At 41.1% G+C, this 17,703-nt stretch overlaps 2 protein-coding genes across 2 annotated transcripts in view; one reads left to right on the forward strand and one right to left on the reverse strand.

Moving 5' to 3' along the window:
* LOC126271666 (uncharacterized) overlaps nucleotides 1-15,777 on the reverse strand; it is a 40,268-nt gene extending 24,491 nt beyond the window's left edge. The window contains exon 1 of the mRNA XM_049974170.1: nucleotides 15,553-15,777. Within this exon, the coding sequence (XP_049830127.1) occupies nucleotides 15,553-15,666 (114 nt within the window). The 5' untranslated portion in view covers nucleotides 15,667-15,777. The remainder of the gene's footprint in view (nucleotides 1-15,552) is intronic.
* A 373-nt stretch (nucleotides 15,778-16,150) lies between these two features.
* Nucleotides 16,151-17,703, forward strand: part of LOC126271682 (ribosomal protein S6 kinase beta-1) — a 201,082-nt gene continuing 199,529 nt past the window's right edge. The window contains exons 1-2 of the mRNA XM_049974171.1: nucleotides 16,151-16,431; nucleotides 16,563-16,603. Of these exons, the coding sequence (XP_049830128.1) occupies nucleotides 16,357-16,431; nucleotides 16,563-16,603 (116 nt within the window). The 5' untranslated portion in view covers nucleotides 16,151-16,356. The remainder of the gene's footprint in view (nucleotides 16,432-16,562; nucleotides 16,604-17,703) is intronic.

Below are 17,703 nucleotides of genomic sequence, written 5' to 3' on the forward strand. Positions count from 1 at the left end.
CCGATGGCGCGCTCCTTCCTTGTGGGGACCCACTCAGAGGGCACTCCCGCCTTAGGTGATTGTTCACACCTCAGGTCACACCTCCCGAGAAACGGACGGAGGGACCAATCGGCATGGTCGGAAGGTGTCAGCTCAGGCAATCACCCCTCCCTGGGCCTGGCCTTTACCAGGGGGTACGTGCGTGCCTTACTTGTCTACCCAGGGTGGGGAATTACGCGTTACCCCGTCACCGGATACGCGTGCGAACGCGTGGGTCGACCTTCCGGCACGCACAGGGAGGAAGGAAGAAGAGGAAAAAGAAAGGAGAGAGGGAAAGAAAGGACAGACTGTCTCAAACGGCGAAGCGGAGACCAGAGAAGGAGAAGGAGGCAAGGAGAAGGAGGCAAGGAGAAGGAGGCAAGGAGAAGAGTAAGTAAGACAGTGGGATGGAGAAGAACAAAAAAAGGAACCAACCAAAGGAAGGAAGAAACCAGAAGAAGTGAAAAACCAAAATGAACGCAAATATAGGTCGTGAAACCGTCCGTCTCTGGATGCAGGCGCTAACTAACCCCTTGAGGGGGAGGGACTCCTTTTAGTCGCCTCTTACGACAGGCAGGAATACCGCGGGTCTATTCTAACCCCCGAACCCGCAGGGGGGATGCTCCTCTGTGGCCGCATGGTGGAAGTTTGGGAAGTGATGGGTGACTGGGAAGGTAAGGCAAAGGAGATCTGTTTTGTACAGGGCTGGAAGGGTAATTACTGACTGTGAAGGCTACAGTGAGACCCTTAAATCTTCAGACCCATCCCAGAATCTCTCCCCGGTGTCCATCTCTCTCCTCACCACCACACTCTGCACTCCTATCTTCTACGTGCTTCCTAAGTTCCATAAACACAATCACCCAGGACACACCATTGTAGCCTCTTACTGTGCCCCTATTGAGAGAACCTCTGCTTTCACACACCAAAACATTCAGCGTATTATCCACAACCTACCCTCCTATATAAAAGATAACTATTTCCCCCACTGACTCTCCACAGTTCCTGTTCCTTTACCACATGGTGCCCTGTTGGTCACTATTGATGGCACTTCCCTTTATATTGACATTGCTAAAGCCCATTCCCTTAACAATGTTGAACACTACCTTCCACCATGCCAAACAGGTTCCAAACTGACAACCTCCTTCCTAGTCACCATGACCAACTATATTCTCACTCACAATTAAATTTCCTTTGAAGGCATTACCTATAAACAAATTGGGAGCACATCTATAGACACCCAAAAGGCACCATTCTATGCCAACCAATTCTTGGGCCACCTAGAGGAATCCTCTCTAATCACCAGAATCCCGAACATCTCACCTGGTTCCGATTCAGTGATGACGTCCTTATGGTCTGGATCGAGTGTGAGGACACCCTGTCAACATTCCCCCAGAATACCTAACACTTTCTGCCCCATCAGAATCTCTTAACACTTTCTGCCCCATTGACTTCACCAGGTCTAACTCAACCCAACAAGCCACCTTCCTCGACATTGACCTCCACCTCAAAGATGGTTACATCAATACTTCTGTCCACAGAAAACCTACCAAACACAAGCAGTACCTCAACTTACACAGCTGCGATCTGTTACATACCAAGGAGTGCCTTCCATACAACCTAGCCACTAATGGCCATTGCATCTGTGGTGATGACTGGTCCCTCTTTAAATATACCAGGGGTCTCACTGAAGCCTTCACAGTCTGCAATTATCCTCCCAACCTTGTACGAAAACAGATCTCGTTTGCCTCATCTCTTCCATCACCCAACACTTCCCAAACTCCCACAATCCGGCCACAAAGGAGCATTTCCCTCATGATTCAGTACCACCCAGGACTAGAGCAACTGAATCACATTTTCCACCAGTGTTTCAATTATCTCTCCTCATGCTTTGAAATGATGAATGTCCTACCTACTATCCTTCCCGCCCCTCCCCCAGTGTTATTCTGCCACTCACCGAACCTATGCAATATTCTTGTCAATCCTTATACAACCGCTGCTCCCAATCCCTTGCCACACGGCTCATATCCCTGCGACAGACCTAGATCCAAGACCATATTGTTGCTGAGCCTACTGCCAAACATGACATCCTTTAGACCACTACCAACTTTTCTGAATTGCGCACTTGGGAACTCTCCCTGCAATGTATCCTCATGTTCCCCAAACTCTCCTGGCCTCAACCTTCACTACTCGTTGTCCTTACCTATCTACCTCCTTCCCTATTGCTATTCCAGCACTACACAGCCCTCTATTCCACCAACACACTCAGTCTTTATTTCTCTCCTTTTCCTCTAGCCCCCCCCCCCCCCTACCCATCATTTAACCTCTTGAAAGCACCTAACTACCCTACCCTCTCTCCACCTCGTCTTTATGCACTCCCACAAGTAGCACTTTACCATCCTCCTCCCCTACTCTGCTATCCTTCTCCTCCCTGGCCTCCTTAGTTCCCTCAACCAGTTGCCTCTCCCATCATGCGCTGTGCACTGCTGCTCACAGTATGGCCTCAGTAGCCAGAGACTGTGGTCATGTGTACAAGAGAGAGAGAGAGAGAGAGAGAGAGAGAGAGAGAGAGAGAAAGTGTGTGTGTGTGTGTGTGTGTGTGTGTATGTGTGTGTGTGTGTGTGTGTGTGTGTGTGGTCCATTTTTGACAAAGGCCTTGTTGGCCGAAAGCTTATTTTGTGACAGTCTTTTTGTTGTGCCTATCTGCGATTCAGCAAAAAAATGGCTCTGAGCACTATGGGGCTTAACATCTAAGGTCATCAGTTCCCTAGAACTTAGAACCACTTAAACCTAACTAACCTAAGGACATCAAACACATCCATGCCCTAGGCAGGATTCGAACTTGCAACCGTAGCAGTTGTGCGGTTCCAGACTGAAGTGCCTAGAACCGCTCGGCCACACATGCCGGCTGTGAAAGCATCTCTGCTATATAGTGAATAGCAACTATCCTTTTCATAATATTGATACACATTCTTTGTTATTTCTCAAGGCACTTCAAGGCATGTTATCCAGGACATGGTAGGACCACAAGAAGATTAAATTCTTAGTCAAGCATTTATGAGGAATCACAGTACAATGAGGTATGCTGAGGGTAGATGATTTCAAGCCTTTTTTGGTGTTAAAGCAAATTCAAACCTAAATACTGGATTGAAGTAGCACAAAACAAATTTGGAATGTAATTATCAAGGTCAAAATTGTATAATAGCAACATATGGAAGGGATACAGAGATTTTGTTGGATGTAAACTAAGTGAAGCCAAACACCTCAATGATCCTAATTGTGAGGAGCCCTTATTAGAAGTTATTATAAGCTAGCTACTGTGTAGAGTACAAGATAAGTTATTAGCAAAAGAATGAACAGTTAAGAGCCTTTTAGAAATTTGGAACAGCTGCATACAACAGAAACACTATTAGGGACAGTAGACAAATCCAAGCTAATAAGTCAATTAATGGGACAAAGAGAACAGAGAAACAAATCTAACAGCAAAAATAACAACAGACTGAGATGTATGTGGAGAGATGGTAATTAAAGTACTCCTGAAAGAGATCAGGACACACTAGTATTTCATAACAACGTGCAGAGGGAAAACTGATAAATGTCGGAAGAGATGCTCAATGACATGAAGCTTGGTTTTCAAGTTACATATGCTGTGTGTTCCATAGAGGTGGCACTGGTCTCAGTGGGGAGGGCTGTTTAAAAAATAGGCATATTAACAACAGCGTCATAATATATTTAGTCTCTTATGACGCTTGTTATGAAGAATCTTGTCATTATTTGCAACAATAGCAGCATTAATATACACAATGCTAACAACAAAAATAGTCCCCACTATTTAGAGCTTAACCTTATGACAAAAAGAAGCTGGTAAACAATGAAGGTTTTACACAAACTGAAATCATTTCTATGTGACAACACTTTAACATTTTCTGCTTCACAGAGGAATTTCTGAGAAAATAGGCTGTCGTGTGGTTGTGTCAAATTAATAATATTTTGTTGTACATTAAAATTAAATAGCATCTAGTTATGTTTTAGGAGAGAAAATATACTTTACTTGAGAAGGTACTGGCATGTTTCACATCATGGCAAGTTGCTGTGAATATGATCCAAAGAACATCCAACTACCATAGATGTAATTTGCCACAATTAACAGAGTTTCTGTGTACAGTTATTCCGGCTTTTTACACAAATGAACAAGATACAGAGCATGAAACTATGTTTTTACTGGGTGCGTTCCGAAAGTAATGCAATTATTTTTTTTAAAGTAATTTATTGAACAGATTTGCACAAACACTTAAAATTCTTCAAAGTACTGTCCTTGGGCCTCTACACATTTTTTCCAGCGACTCTGCCATGACCGGTACGCGCCCTGGAAGGCGTCTTCTGGGACCTCTCGCAAGGTCTTCATCACGGCGGATTGGATCTCGTCTATGGACGAAAAACGGGTTCCTTCCAGGGCTGACTTAATCCTAGGAAACAAAAAGAAGTCAGCTGGGGCGAGGTCAGGACTATAGGGAGGGGGGGGGGGGGGGGGCAGCGTTGGCACCTGGTGTTTGACCATGAATTCGCGGACTCGTAGCGCGTTGTGGCAAGGCGCGTTGTCGTGATGGAGTTGCCAGGTAGCGGAGATGTCCTTTCTCGTCCTGACGACCCTTTTGCGGAGTCTTTCCAGCACATCCAAGTAGTAGGCAGCGTTAACTGTCTGTCCTTGAGGAACAAACTCCTTATGGACCACTCCTTTGCTGTCGAAAAAGACAATGAGCATTGTTTTCACTTTTGATTTGCTCATTCTTGCCTTTTTGGGCTTGGGGGACTGATCAGTGTGCCACTCAGAGCTTTGGCGTTTTGTTTCTGGGTCGTATTCAAAAACCCAGGTTTCATCACCAGTGATGACGTTGTCCAAATAATCAGGTTCAATTTCAACACGTTGTAAAAGTTCACTTGAAATTTCCGCTCGGTTGGTCTTTTCGTCGTCTGACAACACCTTGGGCACGAGCTTGGCGCACACTTTCCTCATCGCTAAATCTTCAGTAACAATGCGAAAAACAACAGTAGACGACAAGTTCAGTTCATTGGCAACCATCCTGATACTCAATCGACGGTCAGAGTCCAACAGTTGTCGCACACGAGCCACATTGTTGTCGGTTTTGCTGGTTGACGGCCGCCCAGAGCGTTGTTCGTCGTGAACCTCTTCCCGGCCTTCCTTAAAGGCCTTTAACCACCTCGAAACTTGTGAGTAGGACAGAGCAGAGTCCCCGTAAGCCTCACGAATCATTTTGTTAATCTCCTCAAAAGATTTGTTCAGTTTAGCACAAAACTTAATCGCGTAACGTTGCTCGATCGTCGATTCCATTTTTTCCGTGACACGGTCGGCGCGCAGAGGTTTACAATAACAGACGTCCTGCCGCTTCCACAGCTCGGAGAGCACTGAAACCAGTTTCGCGGCAAAGCTTAGCGCCCCCCCACCTACTCCATGTGGCCTGCTCCCACTCCGACTACTAGGAGCGGCGCAGGAAATTCAATTGCATTACTTTCGGAACGTACCCTGTAACTAAATGTGACATTAAAGCAATTGTTTTAGATAGACTTCCCAGAACAGGACTGCCTCAGGTTGTATATTCCAGCCTGAACATGGATACTAAATTAAATCTGATAAAGCAATGCAGTAACTGACAGGAATTTCTGTCTTGATATAAAACACATTCAATTACAACGTCAGAAATTAGAATGCCAAGAACAGCACATACTGATGGGCTCTTAGAAGGTTGGTCAGCTGCATGTCTCAGACTGTTTTCATGATATACATTATGATTTGGAACATGTCTTTGTGACTTTTTGATGTGTATGGAAAAGTTACCTGCAGAAAGCATAGATAATTTGTAGATGAAAATCTGCACATGGATGTCAGAACAAGAACCCATACAGGACAATATCTGGCAGATACTTACAAGGAATAGTATGTCAGATTTGCCAAGTAGTGCTACCAGCCAAGCTGGGAGAAAGTACGGTGTTCCAAAAGTTACGCTGGGAATTTATACGTTTGTAATTAACTTCTCACTGAGAATTCCTGTATGGCACAGGAGTCATTAAGGGAAAAGAACTTTAATTTGCGTTTGAAAAACAATGTTGTTGTCTGAAGTGCAGACTTCCATTACTGGTGCTGACACTCAAGGTGGTAACTGTTTCTTTGAGGTTTTGTTCATGATCCAAGGCAAATTTTTCCCCCTACATTTTGTCTATTGGTGCTAGACACATTCTCAAGGCTATAGAAATATCTAGTTGACCCACTGCTGTTCACACTTTAAAAAGACAAATGTAATCAAAAAGTTTACTCACTCAGCTCGCCAAAACAGCTAAAGTGTTATTGGTAACAACATAACAGTCATCGAAATGTAATGCTATCAATCAAAAAATTACTTAAAAATAATGTAGTTACTGCTCCCCCGACACTAGTTCAATATAAAAGTTCCTGCTATTTATTTCATACAATACCCTGGCTGATAATGTGTATAATTTTAAGATGTTTCTCACCCTCTTCATCAATGTAATTAATGATACTGTGACTGTCATGGGACCCTAGGCCTCTGCACTACTATATGTGCATGTAGTTTGCCTAATTACAATTCCACATTATTGCGTAGTATGGAGATATTTGTTGTACCGAATCTTTCTCCTTAAGTGTTGACACTCAAGCATATTTAAGAATACTAATATCAAACAAACTTACATAATAAGCCACACAAAGAATCCTACAAACTCAGTTACAGTTTTTAAGGTCCTACACAATAATGGATACTGAATATATTGTTTGGGCTTTCCAAACACTTCCGTAGTTTCTTGTGGATGATGGGCCACTATCATGTACTTATCAATGCTACCTTTGTTGTCCGCTTCTTGTGCTCTATGTCAAAATTTACTCCTTGCAATGGTATCTATTTTCCTCTTTTTAGAATATGGCCTTTCACACACTGTCATACACAGCTATAAGGGATTGCACATGGTGCTATTTATTTTTTATTCATTTATTTCATGTTTGTAGATCCAGGTAGTGAGCAAATTGCAAGGATAAGGAATGTGTCAAATTGTATCTGGGCAATTCCATGTCAAATCAATAAGTGCTACAACCTGACCCTCTCAGATTTGTTTGAAATTAAGTATGCATGTATTACTCATAAATCATGACACAAACTAATTTTTTTCACATTTTTCTGACAAAAAGTTATCGAGTAATGGACATTCAACAATTGAAAAAATGACAAATTTTTGACGCGTGGAACAATGTTTTCTTTACAACTTGTGTTCTAATTAAGCTAGAACAATCAAATTTACTTCATTGGAAAGCTCTTTTAAAGAGCTTTTATATGATACCAAACATCATTAGTTTAATATATATACACAAATTGTTAAATTAAACAACATTGTTGAATTTACTGAATTTTGAAAAACTGTATTTTTAAAATTCTCAAAAAAATATACTTGAAAGATACACTTTACATCTACCCAAGTTTCAACTTGGGATGAGCATAGGATCACTATCAAAAGCAATTTTACGTTAAGGGTGGTGCTTTAAAAATTCGTAAAAACTAATTTATTTTAGATATTAGACATGCTTCTCATCAGCTGTATGTTGTTGTAAAATGTGGAAATTAAAAATAACTTATAATTGACAAAATAACATATGTTTTATGCTTCTGTAATTAATAAATACAGAATGAAAACTTAAAATAAATAAATAAATAAACACAGAAAGATGAATACCTGAGATCAGACCTAAATTCAGTTAGTAGTTACTATTATTTACAGATAGGCATCCTATTAGTGAACTACTTCATGCTTCGAACTAATCAGTCTGTTGCACATCAACATTTTTGCACTGGATAACTTATATGTTCGCCCTGTAGCAGTTTGATGGTTCACAATTGCCACTACTTCCCTACTGCTTATGGAAAGAAAGTCTGGATGACTTGGAAATGTAAAAGATGGTGACGGTCCATGTGGATGTAAGAAACTAACTGCGATTTCATCCTTCTCCTGATTTTTTTCAAGTAAACTGGTTAACCCAGTGTCCATTATAATCACAAGCAACATATCCTTTTATGTCTTTGAATGGTAGTGTATCACCGTCAGAAACTGTCACCAGTTCAATTTTACTATTATAAGAGTTTGAATACACTTTCGTTATTATTTTGTCCTTGCTAAAAGGAATAAATGTGTGAAGTTTTTGCGTCCCTACAATTTTGTTCAATTTCTCAAATCTCTTCATTTCTTCATTATTGTGACCTCCTTTAGTAGCATACTTGAAGTTCATTCCTTCTATGTTATCCTTGGCAAACATATAAAGTTGTTTTGGTGTCATTATTTGATCACTGTACAGCCGTTGCAGACTTGCTCGAGCTGCAAGTCGTTTAACTGTTCCACCAACACCATCACTAGCTCCCTTTCCATGTGACGTGGCTGAAAAATGCCATTCAGCTTCAGTTTGGAAATCATCTTCATGATGGCACAGGTTGATAAAGTTCTTCCTATTTTTATAATGAGCTGCTGCTCCAGCAGAGAAATAATATATTTTTCTTGGTTTTCTACTGAACTTAACAGTCAGGAAGTTCATCAAGTACGATTGGAACAAATGCACAGCAAGAGTCATGTGTTAGGCATTCTGATATGATTACAAGACTTGTGTGCTCGAGTTTGTTCCCATACTTGTAATAAGCAACAATGGGATAAATCGTTGCTTGCATGTTTGTCCAGTGATAGCCTTGAACTTCGTCCTGGATGACAAAGGAGTAATTCTCAGAAAAGTCACACATCGCTAAGACCTCGCCTTCTTTAAGTTCATTTCTCAGTCTCTTTTGGAAGGTTGATTGTTGACTAGCATCAAATTTATGTTGTGTAAGCGATTTTAATTTATCAAAAAAACAATCAATGAAATTGTCAGATGATTTTATGATTGTTTCTAGAGATGTGTGATCAACGGAAACCCATAGCTGATAAGTTAAATTATCAATATCATTAGTATTCAACAAATCTTGTAAATGTGTCTTAAATGTCTCTGGGCCAGGGCAGAATTTACATTCACCAAAGTGACAAGCAGTCTTTGTAAGTTTTTATTGGATTATCTTCATCCTTCCTCAGCTGAGAAATGTTACATCCAGTCAGCATGAGTTTGAAGTTTTGATGGGTAGGACACACACACACACACACACACACACACACACACAGACACAGACACAGACACACACACACACACACACACACACACACACACACACACACTATATGTACCACTACTTTCAGCTAAAACACCATTTTTGGGACGTAGATCTGCAAACTTTGAAAATCCAATGTGGATCTCTGGATGGTTGTCTTTAAAGTTTGCGCAAATTTCTTTCAAATTACGTAAAACTAGTCGTTTTTGTCCTTGCAGTTTTTCTCCGTTATCTCTCACAAGCACAAGATCTTTTTTTTACCAGGCATTGCCCTGCTTATCTCAACAGAACAATAAAAGTTTCTAACAAAATCAGCAGTTGTTTGATCAAGAGTCTTGCCAGGTTTTGGGTTTGGTGGAGACAAAATTCCCTTGGCCTTCACCAAATCTTTTACTCTTTGAGCCACCTAATTTGTTACGTTAAATTCATCTCTAAGCTTCTCAACACTCCAGCTTTTAGGTAAAATGGTAAGAATGTCCATCTGTTTACTTTGAGATGTACATGTGCGAAATTTATCTTTTAGCTGACTTATCATCTCAGATTCTGCATGATCATGTACCTCTTCTTTTTCGGAAGGAAACAATAATACCTTTGTTTGAATTGTTGAAGTTAATTTAATTAGTTTTTCCTTAGGATATTTTGCTTCACACAGTCGTTTCTTCTTAATTGGAGATTCACCAATGGACTGTAAAGAAGCATTCAGCCTTTCTAAGGCCTCAGTTGCTGCAATGTCTTGCATGTCACTATCACATAAAACCTTTTCAGTTTCTTGTTTCACCACAGAATACAGTAGGTCATCATCACTTTCTGTGCTAGATGTAGCACACACTTCTACTCGTGCAATTTTTTTGTCACACTTTTTGATTTAAAGTTAAGAAAGGTTTTCTTGCTATCATCCAGGCCGTAAGTTTTTCTTGTAGTTATTGTGGCCCTCTTCATTAAATGGATTACAGCACAAAGCTGAAATTTTAGGCATTTTATATTTCTCAAGTGAACAAACTAATTTAAAAACATGTTTTTGAAGTTGAATGCGCCATATTTCTATATTCAATACTACACAATGTTACTCCTCTATTCTTTCACTTCCTGTAAAAAAAATATTTCATTATGTTAATAGTATGCAAACATTAACTGGTTGTAGGTATACAAATTTACAGAATCTTGTGAGGTTTGCACAACAGTACCTTTAAGCTAGATTCAAAACACATTTCAGAGCTAATCACATAATTTCACTATAGCTGTCTCACAACAAAATAATGTGTGCATCACTTTCAACAATAGGTGAAAATTGCTGACAATATTAACCAGAGATAAAATACTGAATAGATTGCAGATAGCAACACCATAGAAACATTTTATATAAAATCTTTAAAATGAGATATAGCTTCATTTTTGTCTTTTTTTTCCCCATGGTTTTACAGCTATTACTAGATAGTTAGCACTAAAGTTTAATAAGCAGTTATTCGTTTCAAAAGTACAATTTGTGGACCATGTAACAAAATCTAACACTGTAATGTTTTCATGTGTAGCAAAATAATAGAAATTCACCTATCAGACTGTGATTTTCGAGAATTGTGGGAAACATAAAATTGCTTTTGATAGTGATCCGATGCTCATCCCAAGTTGAAACTTTCAGAATATGTAGACATAAAGTGTAATTTAACATTTCACGTGGGAAAAATATATCTAAAAACAAAGATGATGTGACTTACCAAACAAAAGCGCTGGCAGGTCGATAGACACACAAACAAACACAAACATACACACAAAATTCTAGCTTCGCAACCAACGGTTGCTTCTTCAGGAAAGAGGGAAGGAGAGGGAAATACTACAGGATGTGGGTTTTAAGGGAGAGGGTAAGGAGTCATTCCAATCCTGGGAGCAGAAAGACTTACCTTAGGGGGAAAAAAGGACAAGTGTACACACACACACACACACACACACACACACACACACACATATCCATCTGCACATACACAGACACAAGCAGACATTTGTAAAGGCAAAGAGTTCGGGCAGAGATGTCAGTCGAGGCGGAAGTACAGAGGCAAAGAAGTTGTTGAAAGACAGGTGAGGTATGAGCGGCGGCAACTTGAAATTAGCGGAGGTTGAGGCCTGGCGGATATCGAGAAGAGAGGATATACTGAAGGGCAAGTTCCCATCTCTGGAGTTCTGACAGGTTGGTGTTAATGGGAAGTATCCAGATAACCCGGACGGTGTAACACTGTGCCAAGATGTGCTGGCCGTGCACCAAGGCATGTTTAGCCACAGGGTGATCCTCATTACCAACAAACACTGTCTGCCTGTCCGTTCATGCGAATGGACAGTTTGTTGCTGGTTAGTCCCACATAGAAAGCTTCACAGTGTAGGCAGGTCAGTTGGTAAATCATGTGGGTGCTGTCACACGTGGCTCTGCCTTCGATCGTGTACACCTTCCGGGTTACTGGACTGGAGTAGGTGGTGGTGGGAGGGTGCATGGGACAGGTTTTACACTGGGGGCGGTTACAAGGGTAGGAGCCAGAAGGTAGGGAAGGTGGTTTGGGAATATCATAGGGGTGAACCAAGAGGTTACGAAGGTTAGGTGGACGGCGGAAAGACTCTCTTGGTGGAGTAGGGAGGATTTCGTGAAGGATGGATCTCATTTCAGGACAGGATTTGAGGAAGTCATATCCCTGCTGGAGAGCCACATTCAGAGTCTGATCCAGTCCCAGAAAGTATCCTGTCAAAAGTGAGGCACTTTTGGGATTCTTCTGTGGGAGGTTCTGGGTTTGAGGGGATGACGAAGTGGCTCTGGTTATTTGCTTCTGTACCAGGTCGGGAGGGTAGTTGCGGGATGCGAAAGCAGTTTTCAGGTTGTTGGTGTAATGGTTCAAGGATTTCGGACTGGAGCAGATTCGTTTGCCACGAAGACCTAGGCTGTAGGGAAGGGACCGTTTGATGTGGAATGGGTGGCAGCTGTCATAATGGAGGTATTGTTGGTTGTTGGTGGGTTTGATGTGGACGGACAAGTGAAGCTGGCCATTGGACAGATAGAGGTCGACGTCAAGGACAGTGGCATGGGTTTTGGAATAGGACCAGGTGAATCTGATGGAACCAAAGGAGTTGAGGTTGGAGAGGAAACTTTGGAGTTCTTCTTCACTGTGAGTCCAGATCATGAAGATGTCATCGATAAATCTGTAACAAACTTTGTGTTGGCAGGCCTGGGTAACCAAGAAGGCTTCCTCTAAGCGACCGATGAATAGGTTGGCGTACGAGGGGGCCATCCTGGTACCCATGGCTGTTCCCTTTAATTGTTGGTATGTCTGGCCTTCAAAAGTGAAGAAGTTGTGGGTCAGGATGAAGCTGGCTAAGGTAATGAGAAAAGAGGTTTTAGGTAGGGTGGCAGGTGATCAGCGTGAAAGGAAGTGCTCCACCGCAGCGAGGCCCTGGACGTGCGGAATATTTGTGTATAGGGAAGTGGCATCAATGGTTACAAGGATGGTTTCCGGGGGTAGCAGATTGGTTAAGGATTCCAGGTGTTCGAGAAAGTGGTTGGTGTCCTTGATGAAGGATGGGAGACTGCATGTAATGGGTTGAAGGTGTTGATCCACGTAGGCAGAGATATGTTCTGTGGGGGCTTGGTAACCAGCTACAATGGGGCGGCCGGGATGATTGGGTTTGTGAATTTTAGGAAGAAGGTAGAAGGTAGGGGTACGGGGTGTCGGTGGGGTCAGGAGGTTGATGGAGTCAGGTGAAAGGTTTTGTAGGGGGCCTAAGGTTCTGAGGATTCCTTGAAGCTCCGCCTGGACATCAGGAATGGGATTACCTTGGAAAACTTTGTATGTGGTGTTGTCTGAAAGCTGATGCAGTCCCTCAGCCACATACTCCCGACGATCAAGTACCACGGTCGTGGAACCCTTGTCCGCCGGAAGAATGACGATGGATCGGTCAGCCTTCAGATCACGGATAGCTTGGGCTTCAGCAGTGGTGGTGTTGGGAGTAGGATTAAATTTTTTAAGAAGGATTGAGAGGCAAGGCTGGAAGTCAGAAATTCCTGGAAGGTTTGGAGAGGGTGATTTTGAGGAAGAGGAGGTGGGTCCCGCTGTGACGGAGGATGGAACTGTTCCAGGCAGGGTTCAATTTGGATTGTGTCTTGGTGAGTTGGATCATTAGGAGTAGGATTATTTCTCTTCGTGGAAAAGTGATATTTCCAGCAGAGAGTAAGAGTGTAGGACAGTAAATCTTCGACGAGGGCTGTTTGGTTGAATCTGGGAGTGGGGCTGAAGGTGAGGCCTTTCGATAGGACAGAGGTTTCGGATTGGGAGAGGGGGTTTGGAGGAAAGGTTAACTACTGAATTGGGGTGTTGTGGTTCCAGATTCTTTCTAGCAACCAGATGTGCTCATTCCATCTTTGTTATCCGTCCTTCGCACCTTCAATTAAAATGTTGTTTAACAAGAAAAGGAGAATGGTTAGCTACAGAATCTTCGACATTGTCCACAGTGTTGAAATCTCCAAGAGAGCAACTTTGATCAGAAGTGAGATAAAACACAGGTAGCTGGTCAGCTAAAGGAAATGGATGCCAGTGCACAAGCGGACACAGCTAGAGGCTTCCTGCAAGAGATATCTGTGGTGCAAGTGCACTCTCTGCCTCCACTCTCACTGAAGGATATACCAAGTGATACCATCAAACTCAGTGGGGGGGGGGGGGGGTGGAATAGAAAATTACGATTTAGATGGACCAGAGGGCTTATTAACTTTAACGGTAAGGTAAATACTATATGTACACAAAAATATACAATTTTGCGGCAGTGTGGGGGGGAGAAAGCAGTTGGAGACCTCTCAGGGTACATGTCACAGTGAGATACACTCCCTCCAAGTACCTACCCCAACACTGAACATCAAGGCATACAAAATTTTGTAATATAATCTGCTTCCCCTCACACAAAGTATGATTTCTTTACCTGCAAGTATCTAGGGTAAAGAGGTAGGCAGGTTCATGGCTTGTCTTAGATTAGCCAGCAGGGCACACACTGTGAGAATAGTGTTATTTTGAAATGACTACCACAACTGCATTTGGGGGGTTTCTTAGTGCAAAAGAAACTTTTAGGTAAGGCTGCTATGACTGATGCATATCCATCTTTCACTATTTGTGAACAGTCTCCTCTGAATTGGATGTGTAAATTTTTCCATGTTTTAGTTTTAAAAAAAAGTCATGTTTTAATTTTTTTAAGTATCTGAAGTTCTCCCTCAGACATTTTACTGCAGCACTTTCTGCTGTTGTAGTGTTCTTGTAGCATATTAATAGTGTTAATACACAAGAAGAATTGTCTCATTATGAAAGAAATGAGAATTCAAAGACCTAGTACAGTATTAATATACTGCTACTTCTTGTATATGTATAAAATTTTGTCCTAGAGAAAACGAGGGAAGATGGCCAGATACAAAGCTGCTGGCTGTGCATATCTGTCATTTTAATAAGACAGGTTTAGTTCCCATTTTGCTAGTGTTCATAGTGTCTTCTTGATTTGTCACTGGATTCATACATAAATTATTACATCTGTGGTTTTTCATCAAATCAAATTTACAAGTGTGCCCTGGTTTCCAGCTACTAGAGTTCTGTATTTACTGTTCAATGAGCAATCAAAGCTGGCAATTCGACTTCTAGTGCAAGTTGCTTAAATCTCTGTTGATTGACTAACTTTATACACACAATCAACTTTGGCAGAATTCTTAAATGCGTATATTTGTAATTGTAATATAACCAACATAAGCAAAACTCGATTGCAACATGTGGAATATCATATTGCACCCTGGTAAGAACAATGGCAACTAAAAAATGCAATATTTGAGAAAAATTAATTCTGTGAAAGATATACTGAAAGAGTATAAGCTCCCTTTAAATACCAAGTAAATATGGTTGGCAGCAAATTTCAATATATTTTTCGTGCGTGTTGGGGCACTACGCCTGTATTTTTCAGTGACAAACTAAAATTGCCTTTCTTCGTCTTGGTGGCACTTTTCATGCCGGGGTGCGATATATTGGCGATCACAAACACATATACCCACAACGAAAAGTTAAAGTGAAAAGGCAGTTTCAGATAACCAGTACCCGAACGTGAAAATACAGTTTCAGATAACAAGTACTATTCTAGTACGGTGCTTTTTTTTTTTTGTTACCGTTGGTTTATCTTGCTCAAATCGTAGGCTACAGTAAATGAATTTTCGTTTATAACGCAGAATCTAAGTACTGTAAATTATACATTAATCAGGAGGAACCAAATTATACTGTAGAGCAGACCCACGTCAATTTAACCATGCATATGTGGAAGTTAATGTTTGTCAAACAGTACTAACCATTCGAAGCACTTCTTTAAATTGAGGTGAACCGTTCTTGAATCGGTAAGCTGCATCCCTGCCCCTGGCTTTGAATTCGCAGTAGCTACTAGGGCTCTTCAAGAAGCTTGTCATTTTCGATACGTTAGAAATCAGTAACACAACACAGATTTTGATTTACTAAAGTCTCGCATACTTCGCGCCTCCAAAATCACAACATATCCAATGTTTGTATTCAAAAATATCACACTCGACGTCAATAAACATCTTTGGCTTCGCCCCCTCTTTCTATTCGAAACGTATGTGGTTAAATCATAAATTAAATCAATATACATCTTCCGATAGAGAAAAAAACACAATATTTTAAACCTTTATATTTAAGACATGCAATTTACATGGTATGTCCTGCTACATTTCTATACTTCCACAGTTTACCTCTCTTACATACAACATATTTGGTCTTTTCACTGTTAATACTGAATTATATATATTGTAATGTAGATGTTACACCAAAATAAAAAAAAGCACAAAGTGTGTCGGAAGTAATAGTCATATCGGCCAGAAAAAAACTGATAGATATGCCAAGTCAGGGTACGAAGTTTTCAATTTATCGATATTTGTAGTTCTAACACAGACATATGGTCCAAAGGAGTGCAGCCGCTTGTGTTCATCCTCAAGTCTCACGTTTTCAGGTGCACACAGTTTTTGGTATACAATTCACTTGCGACACTGTGTTGACGCTGGTCCTGTACCGTATACTGAAACATATTGAGTTTGATGCTTTCGCCGAATTGTCAAGAAGTATCAATGTAACTTTTAGAAACGATGGCTGGAGTGTTTGATATAGAGCTACATGAAGAAGATGTTGAACAAGACTCTGAAGATGATATAACGATAGAGGTAAACTTATTCTTGCGTATGATTCGCGTACTGTAAAGGTGTTTCGTAGGGACAAATAGTATTTTATAGTTAGGTTTCGTCCCAAGGTTAAACCTCTGCATTGTGTAAGTGACGGAATTTTTTATTTTCAGGGCCCATATGATCCACATCTGAATATAAATGACATCACAGAGTAAGTACTATGTCATCGTACCGGCAGAAATGTTTTGCACGTTAGCTGTTTTTTAAAAGAAATGCAGAAACACTGTCAGCATCTACCTTCTTGGACAGCTGTGTCAAAGAGAATATTATGTTTTATTTGTATACTGTATGTCATTGCACTGGTAGATTATTCCATGTGTTAGTTAATTAGTGAGTGGTTAGTTCTTTGTTTCCTTGCGTGGAGATACGCAGTGTTTGAGTGGACTTGATTACTCTCCTCCTGACAGTTTGTTAGCTCGAAACAATAGAAGTTAATGGATTTGGCTGTTGACAATGCTAAAGAACTAATACTGCCAAATGTAGCATATGAGCTGTAAATCTTTCGCTGACAGGAACACAGAATTTTCATGTGATGTGTGAGAAAATAATTTGTCTTTGGAAACAGATAAAACTAAGTATGGTTTGGGACATGGAGCTGCAGGCAAGTGTGTTGTGAATGTTTGGTGTTTGTATGTTGGCTGTCATGAAACCTGTTTTGTGACACTGACTGGCAGCTTAAATGAATAGGCATCGTTAGTGCAGCATTAAATATTGAAAGTATCCATAGATAGTGTAAATTAGTTACATTTTTTTTGCACTCCAATATCAAAGTCACAGTGGAGATCTTACCTCCTCAGCAGTGACTATCCATGTCTTGCTCACTATAATCCCTGCCATACAGCAATTTCTTAATGATCTGATTTATCAGATTCTTTTTTCATGCAATGGGTGTTGACCCCGTGGCACTCAGAAGAAAAGTAGTTATTAATCCAAATTCACTTTGACAATTCTGGGTGCAGATTTGTAAATGTAAATAAGGCAGTTACTCAGTTGGCGGCGAAGCAAAATTTTGTGAGCTACCTCTACCTCTAATAAACTCTACATTTCCAAGGAGACTGGCTGCATGGTGCTCTTTCCATTTCGCCAAAAGGAATCCATCGTCCTGTGTTGCTCTGCATTGGTCATACCAGCTTGAGACATTCTGATTGTGCAAGCAAAATTGACATTCGGCATACTGGCTGATGGGAGTGGCTGTAAATGGGAAATGCTGTTGCAGTTGCTCCCAACAGCCACTACACCGGATGTCAACAT

The sequence above is a fragment of the Schistocerca gregaria genome, chromosome 1, assembly GCF_023897955.1.
Source record: "Schistocerca gregaria isolate iqSchGreg1 chromosome 1, iqSchGreg1.2, whole genome shotgun sequence".
NCBI lineage: Eukaryota > Metazoa > Arthropoda > Insecta > Orthoptera > Acrididae > Schistocerca > Schistocerca gregaria.